This window comes from Pteropus medius, unplaced genomic scaffold, assembly GCF_902729225.1.
Source record: "Pteropus medius unplaced genomic scaffold, Ma_sr-lr_union100, whole genome shotgun sequence".
Lineage (NCBI taxonomy): Eukaryota > Metazoa > Chordata > Mammalia > Chiroptera > Pteropodidae > Pteropus > Pteropus medius.
In genome coordinates, this window is record NW_024344378.1 from 19,470,138 (window position 1) to 19,497,827 (window position 27,690).

At 37.5% G+C, this 27,690-nt stretch overlaps 1 protein-coding gene across 1 annotated transcript; it reads left to right on the forward strand.

Annotated features, from left to right (window-relative positions):
* The first annotated feature begins 3,506 nt into the window (after positions 1–3,506).
* On the forward strand, positions 3,507–27,359 carry OGA (O-GlcNAcase). The gene is made up of 16 exons (XM_039871406.1): positions 3,507–4,167; positions 7,204–7,255; positions 7,670–7,767; positions 9,086–9,216; positions 10,407–10,578; positions 12,082–12,180; positions 12,869–13,153; positions 15,210–15,368; positions 15,842–16,455; positions 16,805–16,979; positions 20,098–20,183; positions 21,117–21,221; positions 21,875–21,960; positions 22,246–22,438; positions 23,955–24,114; positions 25,235–27,359. The coding sequence occupies exons 1-16, from the start codon at positions 3,969–3,971 to the stop codon at positions 25,369–25,371; spliced, it is 2,751 nt and encodes a 916-aa protein (XP_039727340.1). The 5' UTR covers positions 3,507–3,968; the 3' UTR covers positions 25,372–27,359.
* The last annotated feature ends 331 nt before the right edge of the window (positions 27,360–27,690 follow it).

Consider the following 27,690-nt stretch of genomic DNA (forward strand, 5'->3'; position numbering starts at 1 on the left):
AAGACCATGACAAGCCAGCTGTCTTTTGGCTAGATGTTCTTCCAAGTTGAATCAAGAATTTCTAATTTACAGATATCACTTAATCTTAATATGCTTTCTTCTGAGGGGGAATTCCCTTTATTTTCTAATGAAAATTTCATTGTAAAAACATCCCAACCTCGCCTCCAGTACTGATATACATTTGTGTCTGTCTATACTTTAGCCAGAATGATGGGGGATCAGATTGAGTATATGCAGGGCAGGTCACCATGGAGCAGGTGACACAAAGGGTAATAGAGACTTCCTGTGTGGGGTGGGAACCTTTCTTTGTTCTGCTTCTGGAGAGGGGCCACCAATGGTAGGTTTCTCCCATCTTTTCTCTAGGGCACCATTATATGGTGACTAAACTTCACTATCTGTAGAAGGAAGATCAGGCCTTGTCTTCCATCACTGTACACATTGACAAGGTCAAGGGAGGGGTATGGTGTCCAGGAAACAAAAACTTCTAGAGGCCATTATTTTGTCATCTGTATTCTCTGCTCACATTACATAATTATATGCTCCTTAGGTCCTTGGGTTTCATTGGGTAACAACCCCTCTAAAGGATCTGATGAAAGCTGTGGGCCCACTATCCAGGAGGGAAAAAATGCACACTTTTTCATATATTTTTGTATCCTTGAAGCCCATCCATGTACCCTGTTAAGAACCTGTGACCTCGTCTACCCTTCAGCCTTACTATTGTACAGAAAAGGAGATCTCAGGCATGTTTATAGGAGGATAGAGACTAGACCTAGTCCCCCAAGTCTCTGTCCAGGGTGGCACAGTAAACATTTGTGTGTGCAAGGTGGATGCTTTGCCTGTCATGTATAATCTAAATAAGGTGACGCTGTGACAGGTGCCCTATACTTTTCCTTCATGGTACTTCTCAGTTTGTAATCATATACTTGAGTGATTATTTTTCTTCTTTGATACACTGTAAGCTCATGAGGGTTCCTTGAGTGCCTAGACTGGTTTTGTTTTCCTCACCATCCTACTCTTGGGGCCTGGCAAATAATAGGCATTCAAAAATTGTATGATTGGATGAATGAGCATGGTGTGTGTATATAACTGGGTTAGGTATGGAGACATTCTCTATATTTTAGGGTGGATGGAAGTTTAAGGAAAATTGAAGTCTGCAGCTGAGAATCTCTCATGAAGTAAGACATGTCTCAGAGCCAGGACACGTAAATAGGAACCAGAAAAAAACAGCAGTTTGGCATTCCGATTATTTCTGGCCATTGGTTGGATTCTGAATATTGTCCGTGGCTCTATCTCAAAACACTCTTTCTTGCCTTCCAGTATTTCAAACTTCCTGGTTTTCCTCTTATTGTTCTGGCTACTCCTCAGCCTTCCCTTGCAGACTCATTCTTCTCAGCTGGAATTCCAAACACGGGCCCCAGCAGTTCAGACCTGAGCCTCCTCTAAATCACATTCAACCTCATGGCTTAAATACCATCTATATGCAGGGGACTCCTAAGTTTGTATCTCCAGAATTTTCCTCTGGCTCTAAGACACATATATCCAATTGCCTATTTGACATATTCATGTGGACCTGTAATGCTCAAACTTAACATGTTCACAATGAAGCTTTGATTCATGCCTTCTCAGCCTTCCCCATCCCAATACACCATCTACTTAGCTGCTCAGGTCAAAATTTAGGAGTCCTCATTTCTTCCTCTCCCTCACTCTCCCTATATGCCCCTTTAATCCATCACCAATTCCACCAACAAAGGTGCACCACCTCTCTGTCTCTACAGCGCTGCCTAGTCCAAGCCACCATCACTGCTCACCTAGATGACTAACAAGTAGCCCCTCCTTATTGTGGTTACTTTTCAACGTATCGATTTCTTCCCTTCACAACACTTATCACAAACTGAGTTCCTGTGTATGTTCTGAATTTGTTATGGTCTGTTTCCTCAATCAGAATGTACACTCTGTATGAGCAGGGCCCTATCTTATTCATTCCACAAATATTTATCATAGGCCTACTAAACTTTGGTTCCTGTTGTAGGTGTAGTATGGAGAGAGTGTGTGGCAAGAAGTGCCTTTTGAGTGTGTAAAGTACAGACATGGAAGGTAGATCTTACCCGAGCCACTGACCGTACAGTCTGGATGATGGAATGTAGATGAAATTGTAGCTGCTGACTTATTAGCAGATTCCACAGTGTGAAATGTGAGGCAAAGAGGAAAGTGTCATGAGACTAAGGCTTGGGGTGAGTTGCAATGACAGCCCCCAAATCCCACAAGGGATCAAAGTTTCCAGTGAAGTTGCTTATGACCTTCAACTGTCATCAAAGGAAGTTCCCTAAGAAAATGCTTGTCCTTAACCCGGATCTCAACACTTCAGGACTAAAAGGAAGAGGGACTGTAAGAGTCCCTGGAGCTACAAGTCGGGCTACCACTGGAGGAGCTGAATATGAAACCGAGGTGTAAGAAGAACAATACTAAGTCTTAATAATCAGAATGAGACTGAGATGCTTATTTCACATTTATACCTCACAAGTTGAGACGGATCTTTCAACATCAATGCAAAGTGCATTATGACAGGACTAGAGAGAGCTCTGAGAACATATAGCAAAGGGATCCAAGTCCATCTAGGGTTCAGGGAAGTCTTCCCCAAGGGAATGTTTATGCTGAGACCCACTTCTCCCTTGCACACACTTTACGCTCCCCGTTACCAAAACAAATCAGGCCGTTTCACCCCTCCTTACATTTGTACTCTGTTCCACTTGCCTAGAGAGCTCTTTCCTTCCCCACTACTCAGTCTGGTTAACTTCCACTTATCCTTTAAGATGCAGCTCAAAAGTGAAACCATTTATGGCCACTACCTCTCCCCAAAAGAGGATTAAATCACTCCCTCCACTGAGCTCTCTCAACACTTAGGTACACCGTATGGGGATTGTGCGTGTACTTACTTGTCGCTACCTATACTGTGAGCTCACAGTGGCCCAAGAGCCCAGCATGAGGCAAGTTCAATAGGTGTCTGCTGAATAATGGAAGGAACTAAAGATAGAATTTTTTAAAGGCGTTAGAGCCAACCTGGATGTAGGGAGAAATGATTCAAGACACAGGGGTGAGCTGAGCTCCTTGGAGTGTTATCTCCACAGAAACGAGCCTGGGTCAGGCTGACGTAATAAGACGAGCTGTTAGAAGAATCTCAGTAGAAATAAGTTAGTTCCTTTCTATGTCTTTAAGAACTAGAGGGTTCGTTTCCGCGCCTGCGCATTGAGAGAGTAAACGCCTTTCTTTTTCACCCTCCCTCCCCCACTTATCCCTATTCGGCTGCAGCCTCCTCCCATAGTCCCCCTTCTTCTGGTCGGGTAATGGTTTGTCCCAGGGCGCCTGGCTCGTTCTAGAGGGTGGCGAGCATAAATGGTGCATCCTACTGCCTTCATTACACTCCATTTTGGCGTCTCCTTTGTTCTACTTCCCCCTACTGAATGAGCTCAATAGGCTGGCCCAAAAGAAGGAGGGGGAGCCGGGCTAAGCGGACCGGTCTGAGCCAGTCTCCGGCGCAAGCGCAGTGCGGATAAACAGGAAGCGGGCGGTAGAGGCAGCTGCAGAGGAGACGTAGGGGTTTCGTGGAGGAAACATTGAAAGAACTAAGGTTGTTGGGAGGGCAACAGAGGCTAACTGAGTACGAGTAAAGAAGCTTTGGCCATCTGCCTCCAGGGAACGGGAGCTTGCAGCTTCATTTTTGGCTTAGGCTTCCGGCTCCCCAGCTTAGGCTGAGGCAGCGGCTGACAAAGGGCTCGCTCCGGTGCCACCGCCCTTCTCATCCGGGCATTCAGGTCCCTGCGGAGAGGGAGGGGGAAGGGCAGAGGGGGAAGGGAAGGAGCCGTAGGGGCGCGCGCTTGGTGCGGAGGCCCTCTGCAGGGCTCCGGGCCTGGGGCCCAACGGACGGAGGCCGAGGAGGACCCGCAGAGGTGGCGGCGGCCGGAGGCAGGAGGATGGTGCAGAAGGAGAGCCAGGCGGCCCTGGAGGAGCGGGAGAGCGAGCTCAGCGCCAACCCTGCCGCCTCCGCTGGTGCATCATTGGAGCCGCCGGCAGCTCAGGCTCCTGGTGAAGACAACCCGACCGGGGCCGGGGGAGCAGCAGTGGCAGGAGCGGCAGGAGGGACTCGGAAGTTCCTGTGTGGCGTGGTGGAAGGTGAGCGCTTTGGCGCGGGCTGGGCAAGCGCGTCCTCCCTCTCGCCTCGCCCCAGTACTAACACGTTTCTTCTCGTGGGTGATGGTGGCGGTGTTTTAGGGTGCTCTAAAAGGGTGTTACTCCCTTGGATCTGAAATCTGACCCTGCTCACACGAGGGGAGAGGAGACGGGGTGGGCAGGTCTCCCCTCACGTTCTTAAATGGCGTCGAATTCTATAGCAATTAACAAGCCTGACCCCACCCGCTGTGGGATCGGAGCCAGGCGTGCTCCTGCGGAGGCGTTCGTAAGGAGCCTTCTAGGCTCTGAGTTATATACTTGGTTGTATCTCGCGATCTTACTCCCTAGGGTGGTGCATTCAAATGAAAAAATGTGTAGTGCTGCTGTCCCCACCGTTTGGAAAAAAGATAACCCAGACAGAGGTGTTTGTACTCCTGGATTGAAGAGAAGCACAGTAGGCCTTTAGTTTTACAAATTCCTTTTTGCTAAGAATTTTTTTGCTGGCCAGTTACCACCCACTACCCATTGAAGATTCGTTTGCAGCCCAGAAAATTGCCTTTTACTCTCTGCTGTGCTTTGCCCCTGAAGGGCGAATCTTTAATGTCTGAGATACGGAATTTTAATTGACTGCAGAAGAGGTTTAAAAATGCCCTTCTCACCCTCTGTATTCCCATTATCATTTAAAAGAAATGAAGAACTTTTTCGGTAGTTGGGGAAAATGACCAGAAGACTGTGTAACAGTTTATGAATATAATGTACAAATAATTGGCCGTGCATTCTGTGGAAGCATGAATTAGTTACATTATTGCTCTTTCCTCGAGTACAGCATATATTCGAATTTTCTGAAGTATTTAGGTGTCTGCTTTATTCTCCTGTGTGTAATGGTGTGCATAGGAATAACTATAAAAATTGTTATAAAAACCCAAAGAGGTAGAGAAAAGGAAAGAAGGATCGCCCTCTTGGTTGAGTGCTTCAACTTTTCCAGTGTTGTCAGCAGAGTATTCATTTGAAAGATGGGTTATGGTTACTGTATTTTAGGTAAAGTTTTTAATTGTAGGGGCAAACAGACTAATTTTCAGTAAGGAGTACTGAAAACAGTACCTCAGAGTCATTTGTCTTGCAGAATTTGAGGGAAGATAGAATGGAAAACTACTTTTGTATTCGGAGTCAAAGTTTATGAAAACATGATTACTTTGTGTAATTTATCTGTCGATAACTTATTGGGCTTGTTTGAGTGCAGGGAGATTCTAGAGAAAAAATCTATTTTGTCATCTGAGATCTTGGTGGAGAGTGGGGAAGGAGTGCTGAAGGATACAGAAATTTTAGAGCTAGAATGAGACATAAGGAAACTTGCAAGTCCTTTACACCTTCAGTAATTATGGAGAAAAAAGCTCATAGTTTAAATAAGTTGGTTTGTTTTTCAGAATAGTATTGAGAGAGAACTCTATCGAGTTGCCCCCCTCTCCCATTCCCTTGCGTATTTTCTTGGTGACTAAGCACCTAATTTTTTTTGTATTTCTAAGTTGGCACCATTCCCTAAAATAAGTGAGGATAGAAATACTGTAGGTATTGACAGGATACCTTTTTTTTTCTTTGCCTAACAAACCTTTGTTGATTATAATCATGTGTAACAGCACTGCTTCCTCTTTGTGGTGCCAAATAACCAAAACCATGTACCTGACTCTCAAAGAGCAAAGTTAGGGTTTCCAAAGATTAAAACTTTACACTCTTGAAAAATGTTTATTTTTTATATTGAAGTAACTCTAAAGGGGTGTTTAATGCCTACTTCTTTAAAAGAAAAGTGGTAATTCTGAGGAAATTTATAGGAAATTTATAGGAAAGCTATAAATACTTGTATAAAATTTACCTTAATATTTTAAAGTTAATGTTTAGAGGGTGATTCCCTGTAAGAGGTTAATGTTTAATTCTCAAGATTGAAAATGTTATAGTTTTATATGCGGTTATGCAATGAATTTTTCTTTGGTCTGTTACTGACCTTGTTTGTGGTGCAGAGTAACCATTCTGTCTAGAGATTGGAGCTTAATACATTTCAGAAATTTTGGTTTTAGGTTTGTCTCAGGTATGTAGACAGTGTGTGTGTGTAAAAGAGTGTTTTGTATTCAAAATGCGATTTTAACTGTCTTCATGGTACTTTCTGGGGAAAGAGTCCCTTATCTCTTGAAGATGATTAGATGGAGAAGTAGAAAATAAAGGTTGGGCAAGCTGTAAGTTATGTGATTAGCACAACACTGAGCTCCAAATACCAGTTTGGGGCTTAGATCACTACATAAGTCATCAGTCTGCAGGTTTATTACCTGAAATGTGCATTGGTTGTGCTTTGCCCCCACCTGGGACACTCTGGAACAAGTTACGTTCTTGAATTTTCTGTTGTTAAAACCTTTGCTCTAGAATTGAGATTGCTTGAGAGTTTCCTGTTTGGGTCAGTTCCACTGCTGAATTTGTTGTGAATGTAGTTGAAGGCATTTTTTGGGTCCCTTTTATAATATCAGGAACTTTTTTAAAAAAGTGATTATAAAATTAGGTCAATCGGATTCTTTTAATTCTGTTCTTGATTTTTTTCCTAACCTTACTTGTTTATCTCCCCTCCTTCCTTTAAAAGCAGTTTAACTCCCCTCCTAGGTAGTAATTGTTGTTATTAGCAGTTTTGGATTACTTTGCTTCCACTTCCTCCATTATATGATTGAGATAATCTTAAAAAGTTGGATTTAAATATATGAGGTCTTTTTTGGCAGTGTAAAGACATGTTATTTAGCTGTTTTTAAATAACTTTATCATATAAGTAATGTGTTCATGATAGAAAAAAATCAGAAATTTTAAGCAAAAAGAATAAAAATCACCTTATAATGTCACCACCCAAACACACCTTAATGTTTTACTAAATTTTCTTCAGATTTTGGTATATCATACACATTTTTTTACAAAATGAGATTGTATTGTATGTTTCATAACCTGCTTTTCTCAATAAAGAGTTTAACATTTTAAAACTTGAAAATAATTTCATTATTATTTTGAATCTAGGATTTTATGGAAGACCTTGGGTTATGGAACAGAGAAAAGAACTTTTTAGAAGGTAAATTTTTATTATATAAAGCAGTTTTAAACCATTGATTTCTTTTGTTTGAAAAAATGCTAACTGAATGGGTCAGGTGCAGTTTAATGATTTCTCATTGCAGAAGTTGGTCTTTTACTTCTTCTTCACTTAGGCCAGTGGTTCTCAAACTTTCCTGGGGAAGCTGAATAGGTTTGGGGTTTCATCTGCCTCACCCAGAGCTGTTGTGTTTTTAGTTAAGACTATTTAATATTTCGACATTCCTTGTAATATGTTTTACAGTTCCACTGGATTACAAAAAGATTCAATGCTACTGCCCTAGAATATTATTAGCTTTTTGAGAGATGGAGATGCTCCAAGAAAAGGAAAAATATCGATATTTATAGCCTATACATGTTGCCTGTTTATACATGTGTAATTTTCTTTCCCCTTAAGGCTCCAGAAATGGGAATTAAATACATACTTGTATGCCCCAAAAGATGACTACAAACATAGGATGTTTTGGCGAGAGATGTATTCAGTGGAGGAAGCTGGTAATCTTTTTCCTTTTAATCCATAAATTAAAATATGTAGAAACAGCTATATTTTAAATATAGATGTACCAAAGTTTTATTAGGTATTTTATTTTTACTTTGTAGACAGTTTCCTTTTCTTTTATCTGGTAACTAACTCTTCATGAGTTAGTGCAGATTGAAACAGTAGTTCTAACTGCATAGCCATAGTATGATTCTGGGGATGCCAGTTTGACTTCACCTGTTTTGTGGTCATAAATTGTATTTTTTTCAAAATATATAAATAGTACTTTTTAACCTCTGCCACTGGACTAAACAGTGAGCCACTGGACAAAGGTGCTGAAGCAGGGCTGGCTAGGCCAAGCCAAATGAGGCACAGATTTTATGGGACTCCCCAAAAAAATCAGTAATCAGGATAAATAATATTTTATGCAGTTTTAAGAAAAAAAGTTAATGCAAAAAAAATCCATGAACAAAATACCAAAATTTTAAAGACAGGATCAGTATTACTGATCCTTTTGCTTTAGTCTCAAGTATGGTTTGGTCTTGACCATTTGATTACTATTACTGATCTTGTCTTTTTTTTTAGAATAAAGACCTCACCCTAGTCCAGGTCTGAAGTGAAAAATCCACCACAAACTATCCTTGCTATGTATATTCTTATGTTAGTTATATAAAATTCACAAATATAGTCTCGTACTTCACAAAACCACCTTGTAAATTAGACAGGTGGTGCTTTTCTTTGCGTGAATGAGAAAACATTTTCATACTGGGAGTTAAGTGGTATACACATTAAGTTATAAGATGTTTGGTTATAGAGTTCAGCCAAGGCACTGAAGACAGTTTTAAATTATGAAGAAGCAATTAAAACTTAATCCTATTTTCATTGCGTGTTGTAGTTTACTATATATAACTTAAGTGTGTCTTCAGTGTAATTATTTTCTGGAGATGCTGGTAATGAAATTTCATGTGATCTATAATCAAAATACAGTCAAATGTCTATTTTGAGTTACCATGGAAACTTATTTAAAGATACGGAGTAGTATTTCAATTTATTTAGGAAAACTGTCACATTTTAAAAACTTAAAATCTGTAATAAATATTTTTCCTGTAGTTACAAAGATGAGGGGTCAGATTGTTAAGGCCATCATCACTTAACCCCAGTTTTTAAGAAAACGTTTTTCATTTTATTGTCACATTGAACATGCCAATTTGTGAAATTTAAGGGACTTCCTTTCTTGACTCATTGAATTGGAGAAAATGACCTCTTCAGTTGAAAGGTGAAGGTTCTTTTAGTTTTATGTGCTGCTTTCTAAAAAACATGGACTCTGTTCTTTAGAACAACTTATGACTCTCATCTCTGCTGCACGGGAATATGAGATAGAGTTCATCTATGCTATCTCACCTGGATTGGATATTACCTTTTCTAATCCCAAGGAAGTTTCTACATTGAAACGCAAACTGGACCAGGTAACTTCCTTACTTTTTCATTATAGTTTTCTAAATCAGTACTTGAAACTAAGTTTTCAGTTACTTTTACGATATTAAAAGGAAACCAAATTCATACTTTTTGTTTCCGTACAAAATTTTTACTTTAATGCTTTTGATAGAGGGATATTTTCTGAAGTGAGTTGAAAGAGTTTTATTGTAGGTACCAGTGCTTCTCAAACTTTTGCATAATAATTGCCTTAAAAGAGTGCTTAGAAATGATGCTTAAAAGAATACTAATAGTCTTTATTCTCAGATTCTTTAATGACTTGGGGTGGGGACTTATCTCAAAATCCAAGTGGTTCATAACCACATTTTGAGAAACTATATTATTGGGTCCTTGACTGAATTTGTGACTGAGGTTATAGAAACAGAAGATTTTACCTAAATGTGGTTATGAACCACTTGGATTTTATTTCTTTCAGTTATAGAGACAAGAGATATAATTTGGTCTGGAAATGATTAGTTTCCCAAGATGAGAAGAAAAATAGATTAGATAAATATGTGAACTGAACCTGATTGAAATCTAAATTCTACTAAGCATAAAAGCTGTAAAACTTCTTTTGTAAAGTATGTTGAGATATATATATATATATATATATATACACACACACACACACACACATATATATATATATATATGTTTGTTGGCTTATAAATATATATTTCTTTAGGCAAAAGTTTATATTAGCGGCATTAAAATAATTGGTAAAAAGTTTAAGGTAAATTTCCATTAATAAACTTTTAAGAGGTTATTTCCCTATTTGATCAAATGCTATTTCTGATTTATGGCCTAGTTAGGTTTATGTGCAAAGGGATTAATTAGGATCAGTGTGTCTATATCTTGTTTTACTTATTCATGTTTTTGTGTTTTTCTGACATTTTGGTCTTTTATAGTTAGCAGCTAAAGTGGTAGAAGGATAGGCCACATTGTAAAAGCTTAGTTGAAACATACTGGCATATTGCATTCAAACCCAAATGAAAAATGGGTCCCCCGATTGTCTAGCTGTTCAACATAGAAAATATAAAAACAGTAGGTTTGGCTTTGAACATTTTACTAAAGGAAGATATTTGACTTTTAAGTATAACTATTGTATACTTTTAATATTTGGAATCCTGTATTTTTTTACTCTAAGGTAAGGAGAAAGCCTTTTGTTTTTTTCTTTTCCTAGGTTTCTCAGTTTGGATGCAGGTCATTTGCCTTGCTTTTTGATGATATTGACCATAATATGTGTGCAGCAGACAAAGAGGTATTCAGTTCGTTTGCTCATGCCCAGGTCTCCATCACAAATGAAATTTATCAGTACCTAGGAGAGCCAGAAACTTTCCTCTTCTGTCCCACAGGTATTGTATATAATAGTTTTATATTTAACTAGTCTTGAAATATTTAATGTTTAAAGGGCCATGTATGGGCTTGATTGTGCTATCCCCTCTCCCTTTGGTGTATAAAGGTAGGAATTCTTTTTCTAGAAGACATTTTTCAAGATCTTAAATTGGAGAAATTTTAGGGACTAATAAATTACAACTAAATAGGGAAAAGATTTTATGTATTTTTTTTAGTACTGCAAGTACAGTAGTTCTCCCTCCTCCACTCCCGCCAATCCCATGGTTTTATTTATGTGGTCTCAGGTACCTGTGGTCAACCACAATTGGAAAATATACGCTACCCGCCTGTTAATCACTTAGCTGTCTGGTTATCAGCTTGACTGTTGTGGTATTGTAGTGCTTGTGTTCAGATAATCCTTACTTTAGTTAGTAGTGGTCCCAAGTACAAGAGTAGTGATGCTGGTGGTTCAGCTATACAAAAGAGAAGCTGTAAAGTGCTTCTTTGAAGTAAAAAGGTGAGTAAAGTACAATAAGTAAGATATTATGAAAGAGCCCACATTCGCATTTATTACAGTATGTTGTCATAATTTTTATTATTAGCCTCTTACTGTGCCTAATTTATAAATTAAACTTTAGGTATGTATGTATAGGAAAAAACATAGTATAAATAGGGTTTGGTACTATCTGTGGGGAGGTCTTGGAACATATCCCCCAGCAGACAAGGGAGGACTACTATATATGAACATTACATTTTCAGGATTAAAGGAGGGATAGAATTATCAAAATTAAAAATAGAAAAAAGCAAGTTTACATAGCTTTTAACTTAGTCACTTCTCACTTCCTCCTCCTTGTTTCTTATTTCTGCCCCTGCATCTCTGAATCCTTTATTGCTCCCCTAACTCCCAACTGGGCTCTTACTTTCAGAAGTCAGCATAGAAAGCTTAATAGTTCCCCTTCATCCCCCGACCCCTTTCCTTCCCTAGTTCATTCCATTGAAATGTTTTAGTCTCTTTTAGTTGTCTTTTAAAATACAGCTTGTAATAAGAGATTATACTGAGGATTACTTAATTCACAATCAATTGTAATTTAGCTGCAGTTGAGTACTAATAGTCATGAGCATAATGTTGCATTCTTTGTTAATGATATTATCAATCTATCAGGCCTCTGATTGTAATTTAGAAATGTAAGCAGTTCAGAATTATGTAGAAAATGCTAAAAATTCTAATTATTTCTTTTTTTTCCTAATTGTTTCTTTAGTAAACTTCTGTTTCTAGTGATCATAAGGATTGATCTGTACTACTCTTGGAGGAAGAATATCAGTTTATGAATTGACTTTTTTTTAATGAAATGATTCTTAAATGAACTTCCCACTTGAGTGTACTTCCTTTTGGGGTATGACATAGAGACCTTTTATTATTTGGATGAAAGGAATTTAGAATTGGTAGATTTGTCTTTCCCTATTCCAAATCTTATGACCATTTCACTCCTGACTAATCTACTTATGTTCCCCCCAACATTCAGAATATTGTGGCACTTTCTGTTATCCAAATGTGTCTCAGTCTCCTTATTTAAGGACTGTTGGTGAAAAGCTTCTACCTGGAATTGAGGTGCTTTGGACAGGTAAGTCTTTTAAGATTTATATAGTGAAACTTTAAGACCTAGAGAAATTGGTTCTAGTTAATTGGATACCTTTTAAAAACTGAGCCTTAACTAGAAAACTTTGTTATTAAAATTTTCTTTCTTTTACAAAGTATACATTCTTCACTTAATATTAAAAATCTTTTAGGTTCTCTAGTGAACCTCAGTATCCTTTATTGATAAAGAATAACTCTGTAGGGAACGGGGCTAAAAGATATTGATTCATCCTAGCCCTAGGAGACTGTTCTATTTTATAAAATGAAAGCTGTCATGTAGATTGACAGCTAGTAATCAACAAGCTGTATTAGCTTTTATTCTAAGAATTAAGGGCAGAAACCCTTCCAGAGTTTAGGTTAATTGGGGTTTGTCTAATTAAGAATATACTGTATTATAATGGAAAAAAATTGTTTACATGAAAATTTGCTTATTAACATATCACTTTGAGGAAGTTTGCCCAAATCTTTTGACTACTAATTCCATTTCTAGAAAAGTGATCGAAGGAAATATTGGAGGAATGGTGACTAAAACTGAGTAAAAAGACATGTTGCTATGCCATTTTAAAAAGAAAAATTGTTAGTACATATAACAAGGAAAACAAAAAATTATATGCATTATATTTTGAAGAACCACATGTGAGGGTCTTTTAACAAAAAGTGGTCATTTATTTTAGGTCCCAAAGTTGTTTCTAAAGAAATTCCAGTAGAATCCATTGAAGAGGTTTCTAAGATTATCAAGAGAGCTCCAGTAATCTGGGATAACATTCATGCTAATGATTATGATCAGAAGAGACTATTTCTGGGTCCATACAAAGGAAGATCCACAGAACTCATCCCACGATTAAAAGGAGTCCTGACTAATCCAAATTGTGAATTTGAAGCCAACTTTGTTGCTATCCACACACTTGCCACCTGGTACAAATCAAACATGAATGGAGTGAGAAAAGATGTAGTGATGAGTAAGTAGACTACTTGACCTTGACCTTGGGAGGAGAGCTGGGGTTAACTAGAGCCTTTGACAAGTAAGTATTCCTTTGTCATCACAATTTAAGAAATTTTTTAAAGGTGTGTTGTTCAGTCCTGTGAATGAGATGTACTTACAGAAGGGCTGAGTGGCTTTGGACAAGTTACTTGGTAACCTCTTGGCTTCAGTTCTTTATTTTTAAAATGTGATTTAGCCTTTGAAGTCTGAATACTAGACTGACTAGTCTTAGTGATCCCATTATCCCTGGAGTTCTGATTCAATTTATGTTTTTAGGTAATATTATTAAATGGGATATTTTAGATGATTTGATAGTCTTATCTGAGTTACTTCATATATCATTTAGTTTCAGTTTACATGTATGGAACACATTCTCATTTTTTAAACATTGGCCTACTGACTTTTTATTTTTGAAAAATTCCTAATTTCCAAGCAAGAGTGTACTGGCTAGTTGTTTATTCATTAACATTTAAACACCTATTGTGTGACAAGTGCATCTTTTTGGGCACCAAGGATGCAAAGAATAAAGTATTCCCTGTTTTTGAAGAACACATAGTCTGGTGTTGGGTAAAACGTATAGGCAGCGGAACTATAGTATGTTAAGAGTTGACATAATTACAAATTGCCGTAGGAACACAGAGGAGGGAGTGATTGTTTATAATCAAATTTGGTGGTAAGAAATGATTTTATAGAGGAGAGGATGCTTAAACTGGGTCAAAGTATGAGTAAAGTTTGCTGGGGATTAAAGGATCGGTAGGCTGGAGGTGAAAACACTGGACACTGTTTTGGGGGTATTGAAGTGTCATGATGCTTGGTGGTAGTTGTATAATTGTATTCTTTCTCAGTTTTGTACCCCTGCTTCCAATTCTGTTTATTGAATTAATGCTTGCCTTTAAAGCTCATTCATTGTTACCCTCCCTCTCTCCAATAAACAAATTGAGGGATACAATCTTAATCCCCTCTGTATACGTGACACTACTTCTTTTAAGGCAGAGCATTAAGGAGTAGAAGATGTTAGCCAAACTGGGCCATGTGCAGGGAACTAAGAAAGAAAGCTTAAGAATAGGGGGTTTTGAATGCCAAACTAAAGATTGCAGACTTAACTTTTTTCTACTACTATCTTGGTTTAGAACTTCATTATATGCTTATTATCTGTGCTCATATGTTGCCTCTCTAAGCACTTTTTCTCTTCCTCCTCAAAATGCATTTATTAATGTGCTGTTTTTTTCACAATTATTTGCCCGTTAAGTTATAAGCTCCCAAAGAGTAGGAAGTGTTTTTTTTCTTTTTTTTGAAGCTATATAATTTATTGAGGTGAAATTCGCATAACATAAAGTTAACCATTTTAAAGTGAACAAATGACGTTTAGTACATTGACAGTGTTGTGCAACCACTACCTTTAGTTCCAAAACATTTCCATCACCCCAAAGTAAAACCACATACTTGTGAAGTAGTCACTCCTAATTCCCCACTCCCCCAGCCCTTGGCACCACCAATTTGTATTGTCTTTATGGATTTATCTCATTTGAATATTTTGTATCAATGGAATCATACAGAATAGAATTATATAAAAATAAGCTTTTGTGTCTGGCTTCTTTGACTTAGCATAATCTTGTCTATGTTCCACTTCATACATTTTATGGCTGAATAAAATTCCATTGTGTGTATACAACACAGTTTTTTTTAATCCAGGGAATGTTTTCTTTATAGAAAGTATAGCACCTTTAACCTTGCATTCCCATTAATTGGTACTCAGTGGACATTTAGGAATGTCCACTTCCAATGATCCTAAAATTTGTGGGTTTTATTTCGATGGGGATTTTACATTTAGCAGTGCAATTAGGTGACTAGTCTAGGTGAAGTTGTTCAATGAAGGGTCTTGGGTGTGTTTGCATTTTTGTATTTAAGGTTTGTTCTTTTTCCAGTTCTTTGTTTCTCTGCTTGAATGTTAACAATTAGTGTTTTGCATTTGTCCCTTTCACTTGTTAGGAGACTTTTATTATCAAAACTTTTCATGCTCTTTCTCTTTGCAGCTGACAGTGAAGACAGTACTGTATCGATCCAAATAAAATTAGAAAATGAAGGCAGTGATGAAGATATTGAAACTGATGTGCTTTATAGTCCACAGATGGCTCTGAAGTTAGCTTTAACAGAATGGTTGCAGGAGTTCGGTGTACCTCACCAGTACAGCAGTAAGTTTTGGCCATTTTTTGTAAGGGGGTTGGATCACATGGGTGAGTCATAAAGTAAAGGACATTTGTGATGTGCTTAACATAAGCCCACCAAGCAAAATGAAATTTAGGGATTTAGAGAAAAATAATGTTTTTAAAATCTTACTTTTGGTCTTACATAGCTTTTAAATAGATGGAATGCTAACTTGTTTTCAAAATATCTTTTGAAATAATTTAAGTGTTTTTAAATCTAGATCTTCAGAAAAGAAGATAATAGGTGTTGGCATGTTTAGGAATGCTTTTCTTCTGATTCCTCTTTCCTTTCTTCTTTCTCTACTTCCGTGGTGGTTTTAGAGAAATTACACTTTTCTCATGCCTCATGTTATTAGGAAGTGCATATTGAGTTTCCAGTTACAGATGTGCTAAGAAAACATTTCTCTAGATCTCAAGTGTTCTCTAATTCTGATTATCTTTGTGGCAATTTGTTTTTGTAGGTAGGCAAGTTGCACACAGCGGAGCTAAAGCAAGTGTAGTTGATGGGACTCCCCTAGTTGCAGCACCCTCTTTAAATGCCACCACTGTAGTTACAACAGTTTACCAGGAGCCCATTATGAGCCAAGGAGCAACGTTGAGTGGTGAGCCTACAGTTCTGACCAAGGAAGAAGAAAAGAAACAGCCAGATGAGGAACCCATGGATATGGTAGTGGAAAAACAAGAAGAAACAGATCACAAGAATGACAATCAAATACTAACTGAAATTGTCGAAGCTAAAATGGCAGAGGAATTGAAACCAATGGACACTGATAAAGAGAGCATAGCTGAATCAAAATCCCCAGAGATGTCTATGCAGGAAGATTGCATTAGTGATATCGCCCCTATGCAGACTGATGAACAGACAAACAAGGAGCAGTTTGTGCCAGGTCCAAATGAAAAGCCTTTGTACACTGCGGAACCAGTGACTCTGGAGGATTTGCAGTTACTTGCTGACCTCTTCTACCTTCCTTATGAGCACGGACCCAAAGGAGCACAGATGTTACGGGAGTTCCAGTGGCTTCGAGCAAATAGCAGTGTTGTCAGTGTCAATTGCAAAGGAAAAGACTCTGAAAAAGTGAGTATAATGAATTTACTTCCTTCTCTAGCCTGACTGGATCCCCATACTAATGGTATAGAAGAGGTCTTAAATGAGTACATTGGTAATTGGCAAAAAATTGATCACAACTTAGAGTATGTTCTTTAAAATAGATGTGGATTCTGTTGAATCTGGTACATATAATTCCGTAGTTTGATCTTATAGTTAGGAATGAAGGAAGATCAAAGTTAAAGAGTTTAAGCTTATTGATTCTTTAATATTAAGGTAAAGGTAAATTGCAGGCATCTGCTAACAAACAACTTAGTTTATGTTTTAGATTATTTTGTTAAGCTTGCAGTTTTTGAGTCTTTTTGTTGGTCTTCAATAGATTGAAGAATGGCGGTCGCGAGCAGCCAAGTTTGAGGAGATGTGCGGACTGGTGATGGGAATGTTCACTCGGCTCTCCAATTGTGCCAACAGGACAATCCTTTATGACATGTACTCCTATGTTTGGGATATCAAGAGTATAATGTCTATGGTGAAATCTTTTGTACAGTGGTTAGGTAGGTGCACCAGGAATAATCTCTTCTCAGATATATTGTCCCTTAAAAAAGACAGATTATCCCACAGGGAGAAAAACATGTAGGGAATTGGCCAACTTTTTAAATTCTTTGCCTAGCGTCCTTTCAAAGGTGTAGCCATGTGAGGTGGAAGTCTCAGTAAATACATCGAGCACATTGATTTTTCTCCCTTGGGCTAATTCAGCATAAATATCCTGAAAATGTGTTAGAAAGTACTGACTTTAACTTGTTCTGACTGAATGCTTCCTGGACGGGACCCTGTATACCACTTTTATCTGATTTGGAGATGAGACACTATGACTTATGACTGTGTAAGCTCTCTGCTGCTTGCTGTGTCTTGATACCATTAATGCTGTGTTTAATGGAATAGTTGCCGAAATGACCTAAGGGGCCTGGCAAGAGGAAGCCATCCTCCCAGCCCTGTGCGCATGCGAGCTTTAGTGGTGGGCTATTCTGGTGCTACTTGGTATTAATTCACATGGTTTTTTATCTCTCTACCAAGTAATTGGTTTTAGCAGGGGATGGAAATTGCAGTCCCCTAAAAACTCTCTGTTCATTAAATGGACTTCAGGATGTTCTTTTAAAAGTTTATTTTTTTTATTTTGGGGGAGGGGGGATGTTCAAACTTGGTAAAAAGCACCAGCATGGCCAAGTTTCTCCAGGGACCTCATTTCATTTCCAGGTTATCATTCCAGCTATAAGGAATATGTAATGGACTTAACATACAGCACACAGCAGGCAGCAAGGCTAACTGATGTCATACTTTTCATAGTAGTCACAAATACTATGATGGGTTAGATGGTCTTGGTTGTGAAATAGATGTGAGACACTGAGCTTAGGTTAACTAAGGAGTAGTAGCAATGAGATCTCTCACTTTTTGCCCATATACTTTAGGCTTTTATATATTAAAAAAAAAACAGTAGTTTCCTGGTGATAGAACTAATCAGCAGCTAAAAGTAGTCTTTGTTAATTTGGAAATATAGAACTTCGAGTTCTTGTATATATAGCACACTAGGTAGAAGAATTTTGATCTCTTGTTAAAAGACTCCAAGTACCTGTTTTCTGTGATAGCTGTCTGCCCTTAGGCTTAGGAAAAGCCTCTATGTTGGTTGACACAATTGCCTTCCAGGCTTCTGGCCTGGGGGGGTTATAATTAACCCTATAAGGATTTAAATCTTAAGTTTCTGCCCTGAAATCTGGATTATTAAGCTTGAGAAAGTATCACTTAAAACATTTGATAATTCAGCTTTTAATTCAAGAATCGTTAAAAATTAAATTCTTCATTATATACAGTTTGTTTGTTCTCAGGCTTTTACCTCTGTATTGTGCAATTATGGCGGCTTTCTTCAATTGTATAGATGACTGTTATATAAGCTCAAGGTCGGAGCATCTTAGAAGTTTTAAATGATCACCTTGGCATCCACATAGCTTTACTAAAAGCTCACCACAAAGAGAGTATTTTCATGGTTTTGTAGTAATTTCAGGGAGTTACTGATTAGAACCCTTTGTTTTCCTCCTCTCTCCAGTCCAGCTGGCATTCAGTCCTTTAAAGAATGTGGCTATGCAGTACTTTTGATTACTAACGACTTCTATTATCTTCTTCCCCATTGTGTACAGATGGGAGAATCCTCAGCACAAGTGTCTACTACTATTGGATGGACAGCGGCAGATGTTCACAGCGCGTCATGATTAATTAGTTTAAATTGAAGGTTCTATGTGAGGTAGCTCAGGTAGATTTAAGGGCAGTAGGCATGAACTGAAGTCACGTTTGCGCAGCGACTGAGGCATTAACCATGTTTTCATTTACACAGCTCTTCGTACATGCAGCTTTATATTGTAATAGTTGGAAGTGCTAGTTATGTTGTAGTCTCAAAGTGGGGGGTAGGGGAAATTGGCTGATCTTAAAGTTCGAGAGGTATAGTTTTTCCCTGCAGTGTAAATTTACACTGAGCTATGGAATGGGGCAGGTTCTCTTGATAGCCTAATTTTGACCCTATTTCATGTTGATTTTATAAATATTACATTCTATGTTTTTTTAAAAGTACCCCTACCCCTAAAACAATGACAAACCTGGATATCTCTTAATGGGTCTGAATTGTCAAAAAAATTGGTTTGCTTTGGGACTGTCTGACTAGCACACTATATACCTTGTACTGATGAGACTGTTAACTTGAACAGGAGGTAGAATGCTGTCTTCAAATGGAAAAGAACTATATTGCGCTGCTTATCTTGTCAGAAGACTAGGCAGGTGATTTTGATTTGGCCTCCGAATACTTGCCTTGAACCTCTTGTTAGCTACCTTTATTTGCTTATGAAGTTGGTTAAGTGGTGAACCTTAATGCTGACTTCAGAACCTCTGCTACTCTGTGCATATGTTCAGTGCACTGTAAAGATTATAAAGATTATAACGGTCAGAGGAGCCAGATAACTGTCATACTTCTAAGAAAAGTATGTCTTAGTGCTGGACACATCAGGAGCATCTGTCTGCTCTCCTTAGTTCTCAGATTCAGACTGGTATTATTATTAGCCAAGTCCGAACTTGGATTTTTCGTCAAGGGGGAAAAAAAGCTCATTGTGTTTCGCTGTCAACTTATTTAAAAATTTATTTATTCTTCTGGCTTTAGTTTTCTGACAAGATTAACCCCTTTTTCTCCCCTTTTTCCCTTTCCTGTACCCTTCCTCAAAATGTAAAATGTGACTTCAGACAGGTTTAATTCCTTCATGGGCTGTGATAATAAAATGTCTTATCTTTCTTTCATTTCACTTTATAGTTACTGTAATTTCACTAAAGAGCAAGCAGCTGTCTTGATTTTTATAGCTGTTTCTAAGGAATATGTAAACTTGACCCAGACAAACTTGAGACTTTCCAACTATGAAAGGGTAGAACTTTTAACAGTGATTATTCATTAATCAGAGGAAGAAGGAACATCAATATTGAAATTACATTATGAATTAAAAATTATTATCACAGCCTTGTCCTGAAAACCCTCGGTTATTATTAGAGAGCTATTTCCACAGTGTTTGTTAGTTTGTTGGACGTTTGAGACCCCAGGAAATCCCCTTTCTCGTAACGTTCTCCGCTTGGATCTGATCTCAACAGGGTGTCGTAGTCATTCTTCAGCACAGTTCTTAATTGGAGACCAAGAACCCTGGGCCTTTAGAGGTGGTCTAGCAGGAGAGTTCCAGGTATCAATATGAATTCACAACTGAATTGACATTTTCTTTGTTTTGTGAGAAACCTTATGTTGCGCATCAGATGGCTGGAAGGATTGGTCTGCCGAAGGCTTTCTAGTCCCAAATTCAATTTAGTTACATAGCTGGATTTTAAATCAAATTTTCCTCCTCTTTCACAGTAATTTCTGAAGGAGATGCTGCCAATTCCCCCCGCGCCTGCGAAGCGCAGCGGCTTTAGGTATACACTTCACATTGTTTCTTTGCAGGTCGCACAGCATTTTAATCTGCGCCCGCAATGCACAATGCGCGCATGCTTGTCTGCCAATGGAAACTCCATGAGCAAAAAAGATGCATGAATGTGCACGTGAATGGCGAAAGTGATTTTGGATGCTTTCTCAATTATTTTATAAATTTATATGTGGAAAAAAAATGTGAACAAAATATGAAAGTCTTTGTGGTGGTAGAATTTGTTCATGGACTTTTCAGGTGCTCTACTTTTCTCCCCCCAACAGGTGCTCTGCTGCGCACAGCAAACTGAAGCGCATTGCTTTGGGAATAAAGTGTCTCCTGGACAGATAACCCTCTTCAGACCAAACCTCTCCTCCTGACATTCTGTTCCGCCATCTTTTAGTAGAGAGATGGTCTATGTTAAGATCGGTTTAAAAAAAAGATTTATCATAATTGGAATCAATTTTTTTTTTTTACTATAAATCTAAATCCCTATTAATGTGCCACTAAAACTATTTGGGTAATTTCTATTCAGAAGCACTCCCCTCCCCCAGCAAAGAGGTGTTTATATTAGTAAAGCATAGTACACCCCTCTTCTTTAGGTCTGCCTGCAGTAGCCAGTTAATATTAAGTTGGTAATCTGCAGTGCACACACCCATGTAAAGAAATGGAAATTTTCTCAGCACTAATCCATCTCCTTTTTCTTTCTTCCCACAGCGTTTGCTGCCAATTGATGGGGCAAATGATCTCTTTTTTCAACCACCCCCACTGACTCCTACCTCCAAAGTTTATACTATCAGACCATATTTTCCTAAAGATGAGGTAATTGTCTACCTACCAACTTGGTATATGATTATGGTGCACGCAGTCTTTCTTTGAACTCTCTGGTTAAAAGAATCAGTTCTGTGTCTTAAAATATGAACATTACACGGAGAAAGTTAACTAAAACATTGAATGTGGGGGTATTTAAGGAAGAACCTAAGGAGTTCAGGCTCCTAAAATCTTGTGCTAAGTTCTTTAATTCCTCCCTTAGAAAAATCAGATAAAATATATTCAGAGTTGGAATTACTAAGTAGTCAGTATGTCTAAATGATATGTTGTCCTTGGTTGATTTTTCTCCAATGTATTTGTATTCTGTAATTTTTAGTCGTGAAGTGCCTACAGGCTGTTGACAACTACAGATAAAAGCAAGCCTGTTTAAAGACAGTAGTATGTTTAGAACATTTTAGATGTATAGGAAACTAAAATATCCTCATAGTTTGCAGAATTTAGCATCTGCTACTCACTGCCTATAACCATGCTGCTTTCTACAGGTTTTACAGCTGTGACTCAATGAATAAATATTAACAAAGCAGAAGTGATAATTATGACATTTTGTTACTCTCTGTCTTAGAAGTCCAGTCTATGAGTCACATTGTTGTTAAATTCTCTTGCCATTTTTCTTGATGCGTTGCTTAACTGGACCATATTTTCAGGCTTCCGTTTACAAGATTTGCCGAGAAATGTATGACGATGGAGTGGGTTTACCTTTTCAAAGTCAGCCTGACCTTATTGGAGACAAGTATGTGAAGTATTTGGATTTGTTGGATTTGGGAGTAGACATTTTAAAGCCAGGTTTGTTAGATTGAGAGGAGGCGATGACTGGAAATAAATATAATTTTATAGAAAGCTCACTTTATAGTTTTAATAAAATCTGAGTATTAATGTGTGTATTTCCAGCTTTTTTGTACACCAAATATAGTTTTTATAAGTTGTCATTCAAGTGCATTGGGCCTTACATTACTGAGGTCTGAAGTTTTGTGTTAGTAATTTAAAAACTCACTCTGGCTTCTTGTCTTCTGAGCAGGTTAGTAGGAGGGCTGCTTTCCCTCAGCCTGGATTATTGCTTTGTCCTAGAAGATGAAGATGGCATATGTGGTTATGCCTTGGGCACTGTAGATGTGACCCCCTTCATTAAAAAATGTAAAATTTCCTGGATTCCTTTCATGCAGGAGAAGTATACCAAGCCAAATGGTGACAAAGAACTTTCTGAGGCAGAGGTAATAATAAAGGTTTAGAATTATACTGTGGTAATTTTTTCTTAGTAAAGTACTTATTAAAATAAAGTGAGGAGGTACATCTTAAAATCTCATGCTTTCTAAATTTTTTTCAAAAAAATTCTTGGATTATTCTTAGCATGCTATTTTCCACTGCTCCCTCAGCATTAGAACAGTTTCTTATTTGGAAGCATTGTCATAATACTTCCTCAAGTCAAAACACTAAACAATTGAAGAGCCTTTCTTTTCCATACCTGTTTTTTGAAGCACCAAACTGAAGGATATTATGGTCTCTTCATTGAGTACCCAGGACAAGTTTAGGTAATTAAAATTTCATTTGCTTGGTTGTCAAGAGTCTAACTTTCCTTCTCAGCAATGCCTTTCTCCTTGTAATTAAAGGGCAATCAGGGTGAGCTGCTCTGAGAGTCTGCTTTCTGATAGGAGCACTTATGTCTGTCCCAACTTCAGTGAATTTTTTTAATGACTGATTCATTTAGTTTGTACATCAGTATATATATATAAAAATACATATATATAATATATATTTTTAAATAGTTCCATCTTAAGGATAATTTTTATGTTCAGTAAATACTTTGAGATACATATGTATACATACATATATATGTATGTATGTATACATATGTATGTATATATACATATGTATGTATGTATGTATGTATATACACATATATATATATATTTAGACGCTTATTTGTGACAGTCTTTTTTTCTTCTGTGTTGCTCCTCTTTTCTGAAATTCTCTACCCCTTTCCCCACACCAGTGTACTCAACATTCTCTCTATAGTGTTTTATTATTTTTCACTTTCTGTCACTGGCCAGATGGCTGTGTAATAATAAAGAAGTTGGTTTGGAGTGGCCTCATTGACTTGGCGCATTACCTTGACACTGACTGCAGCATGCTGGTGATTCAGCTGTTGATGTGTTGCTGTTCCATATCTGACAGTTACAGTTTTCTTCATAGGAACATATAAAGAATGATCATAGTGTGTATTCAGAAATTTTTTAAAATGTGGTAAAGTAATACATAACATAAAATTTACCATCTTAACTATTTTTTAAGTTTACAGTTCAGCAGTGTTAAATACATCTACATTTTTATGCAAGGCATACAAACTTTTAAAAAGTTACTTTGAATAATTTTAGATTTACAGAAGTTAAAAATAATACAAAGCTCCTGTATATCTCTCATACATTTCTTACATTTGTCCAAGTCTAAGGAACCAACTTTGGTACATTTCTATAAATTCCACACTTTACTCACTATATTTTCCACTAAAGTCCTTTTTCTGTTCCAGGACCCAATCCAGGATACCACATTATATTTAGACATAGTTTTTAAAAGTGAAAATGCTTCAGCTAGAATTATCAGCTAATTCTGCATGTGCAAATTATCATAATGACTGGAAGTTATTGAATATTTTCCTTTCCTGTTGCTTAGTTCTGTAATTTGTTAATATATAAGTAGCTGTTGGAAGTCAAGAGATTTTAATTTTTACAGAAAATAATGTTGAGTTTCCACGAAGAGCAGGAAGTGTTGCCAGAAACTTTCCTTGCCAACTTCCCTTCTCTGATAAAGATGGATATTCACAAAAAAGTAACTGACCCAAGCGTAGCCAAAAGCATGATGGCTTGCCTCCTGTCTTCACTGAAGGCTAATGGTGAGTACTTATTTATAGAGTTGCTGGTGTTTGAGTTAGGTGGAGACAGGACCATATGTAAAGATAAAAAGAAAGAAGTTCATTATAGTGAATTTACATTTTCTTCCTCACCATTATGGTTTGACTTTTGAATTATTAGTTGTGCAAGAATTGCATGTATATTAATCATTGAAAAATGCTGCCTTTTTTATACCATCGATGCTTATTTTGAGCCCCAGTTAAATAATAAGCGAACATGAGGTTATATTTATTTTGCCAGGAGACTCATAAATGATAGTTGAAAATTAAACTTCAGGGAGAAATTTCATTTAGGAATGCAGAATTGCCAATTTTTTTGAGTTTATGTGAAAACTTTCAAAAATACTTTGTTTTACATTGGTGGTATGAAAACTATCTGTGAAGAGCCAGATAGTAAGTATTCTAGGCTTTAAGGGCCACATACAGTTTCTTTTGCATATTCTTCCTTTTAAAAATCTAAAAACAGTACAAAAGTGGGCAGCTCGTTGAGCCTTAGAGGGTTGTTGATAGATGAGAATGCTTTTATTGTTGCAGTTTTACATTTGAATCAGTGGTGTCCCTTCATGGGATAATTTAAACAACTGAAGAAAGCGTAATTTTCAGTGTTGTGCTAGGAACTGAATCATGCAAAGGGGTACTGTGAGGTCTGTCTTAAGTGTGTACAACATAGTATGGTTATGTTGGCTTATGACATGGGCTAGAATAGGCTCTGCCCTGTGAGCCCCTCAAAAGTACTTTATATTAAAACAACTAACAGGTATTTTTTGCTTTGAGGTTTTTTGTTTTTTTTAACTTAGGTATAATTGACAGTTAAGAATTGTATAAATTTAAGGTATAGTTTGATTTGAAATAGCAAAAGAATGATCACATTCAAGTTAGTTAACATGTCCATCATTTAAGATAGTTACCACTGTCGTATTCAATATTGATGATATTAATGCTGATTGAATTCACATGCATTTTAAAAATTGTAGCATGAGATTTAGGGATTGACATGCGCAAGCTCCTTCTAGGATCTGTTTGGAAAATATTAAAGATTAGTCACAATTCATATCCATAATTCTAATTAAGTGACACTTACATTTTGATATTTTATTTCTAGGCTCCCGGGGGGCTTTCTGTGAAGTGCGACCAGATGATAAAAGAATTCTGGAATTTTACAGCAAGTTAGGCTGTTTTGAAATTGCAAAAATGGAAGGATTTCCAAAGGATGTGGTTATACTTGGTCGGAGCCTGTGATGTTTGTTGGAACCATGAACTGTTGGAAAGTCTCTTAACTTCACCTGGCAGGTGGTGGTTGGGGTCTTCATACAGTTCAGCCTCTGGAGTGGCAACAGATCAGCCGATTGGGATTGGAAACAAAGAAGACTATGTAAAACTCACATATCGTACTTTGAGACTACTCACTGGTTGGAATAAGATAGTATTGCTACAAATTCTGTAAGAAACAGAGATGTGGGTCTCCTTTTTGGGTCTTGTGTTAGGTGCCAAGACCTCTTACATGAGCTTATAAGGAGGGCGTCTCCAATAAATGTAGTCAGCACTGTTTTCTGCATCCAGTGTTGTTGCATTTCTCACCTAAAAGTTTTCAAAATTATTTGTTGTCATCCTAGGCTTATTGAATGAAATGTCTCATTTTTGAGGGGACATGGCAGAGATGAGAAAGTGGGTTTCAGAGGCTTCAGGATGGAAATTCCAAGCGGGATGGTTGTGGCATAGTTTAAGCTGAATAAATGATTTCAATTTGGGGCAGTTTTTCTGCTTTTTGTAAAGCCATGGCCAATTGTCTCCTGTAGTGACAATTGGTTCAGGCATGTTGTGCTTCGTAGGGACAAATGTGCAGTTGTTAGTGGCAAAAGCCTAAAAAAGATAAATTTGTAAATTTTTTGTATATAAACTAGCTGTGATCTGAGTACCTTTGTGTTTACTGTTTTTGTAATTTTTCATTTCAAAAATGCAAGGGTTTGATTTCAGGATGGCACTTTGAATAATGTAAATCAGTGGAAGATGGATTTTCTTTCTTTCTTTTTTTTTCTTTTTTCTTTTTTTTTAGTTTCATTATTTTTAAAGTGCCTCCCACCTAGTTCTAGGCTGTGGCCATTTTGGGTATAAGAGTCTAATTTGATAGGACTCAATTTGTTGCAAGTGCAGTCACTTTTAGAAGTTAACCTCAGTGCAGGTCAGCATGTGAAATGTTTATTTTGATATCTGTAGTAGGGTTCAGGGACTGATTGGTCCTATTTGCCCTCAGATCAGTTGTCCTTTAATTTCAAGACCTGTTACTACTGGTTTTAATAAATTAGAGTCTTTTATTCTTGCATGTTTGTATCTAATTTTTAAAAGAATGAGCACACTAACCAGTGATTTAATGGTTACCCTTTTTTCCCCCCCTTTTAACCACAGATTCTGAAAGCTTCATGTATTTTAATTTAGATTTGGTGTTTTTTAAGGGTTCTGATCATGAGGCTAGCAAATATCTGCAGGATTTATTTTTTTTCATCATGGCTGGCTGACTTCATAGATTCTTAACAGTATTTTGTTACCTTGCTTCCCTGCAGTTTTGTATCAGCTGTTTAACTTTGGGCTGAGGAGGAAAAGGGCAAGGAGAAGGAAACTTAAAATATATTTTATTTCATAGAGTTCCATCAGTGTGGGCTTTGAGAGAGTCTCAAGTGGTATCTAGTGACTTTCAACCAAGGCCTGGGAGAGTGCACTGAATGGGTGAGATGAAGGGAGGGAAGGAAGGAAGACCTCATTTTTAACATATGTATCTTTTACTGATAGGAACCAAGTTTGCATTTTCAAGGGCTGAGGTGTAAAAGGATTGTCTCTACAGGATAATTGTTTTAAATGGCTTCATGTTACTTAGGTTTTAAGTACATTTCATAGACTAGTGGACAATTCTACCATTTTTATCTGGAGGATTTCAGGGTCAACCTATGGAATCAGGATTTTTAGCAAGTTTGCTTGTGACTTCTTGGCTTTTAATAATCACTTTGGCTGGTCGTCTGATCACAGATGCTTAACTGAAACAGATGTCCAGGCGTATACCTTCATTACTCTAGGATCATAAAGTACTGTGCTATCTTCTATGGTTATGAATATTTATTAAGGTTGGAATGATATTTCATTGATTGTTTAGATCACAGCTCAGTTCCTGTAGAAAATGAACTGTAAAACTATCTGAAGACCATGCAAGAGGCAAAATAAAACTTGAAGTGAATGTATGTGGTGGTGTACTGTGTAAACCTACTTCCTGTTTCTGCCTACCCTTTCTCCTCTTCATGCTTCACAAGCAAGTATTCCTCTATAGTTGTTCCAAGTTAGGGACTGGTTCTTCAAGGTAGCCCTCTCCCACTCCTATCTCCAGTAAAAGAATTTCGGGTTTTCCTTAAGGCAAGGCAAAAGGTAAAAGACTGATTCTTGGCTTAGCCATCCTCCCAGTTACAACCTGAGTTAAGGCAAATAGTTTTCCCATCAAATAGAATAAGGAACACGATTTGCTTGGTTCTTTGGTCTGATAGTGAAAGATGGGGAGTAACTCAAATTATGAGACAT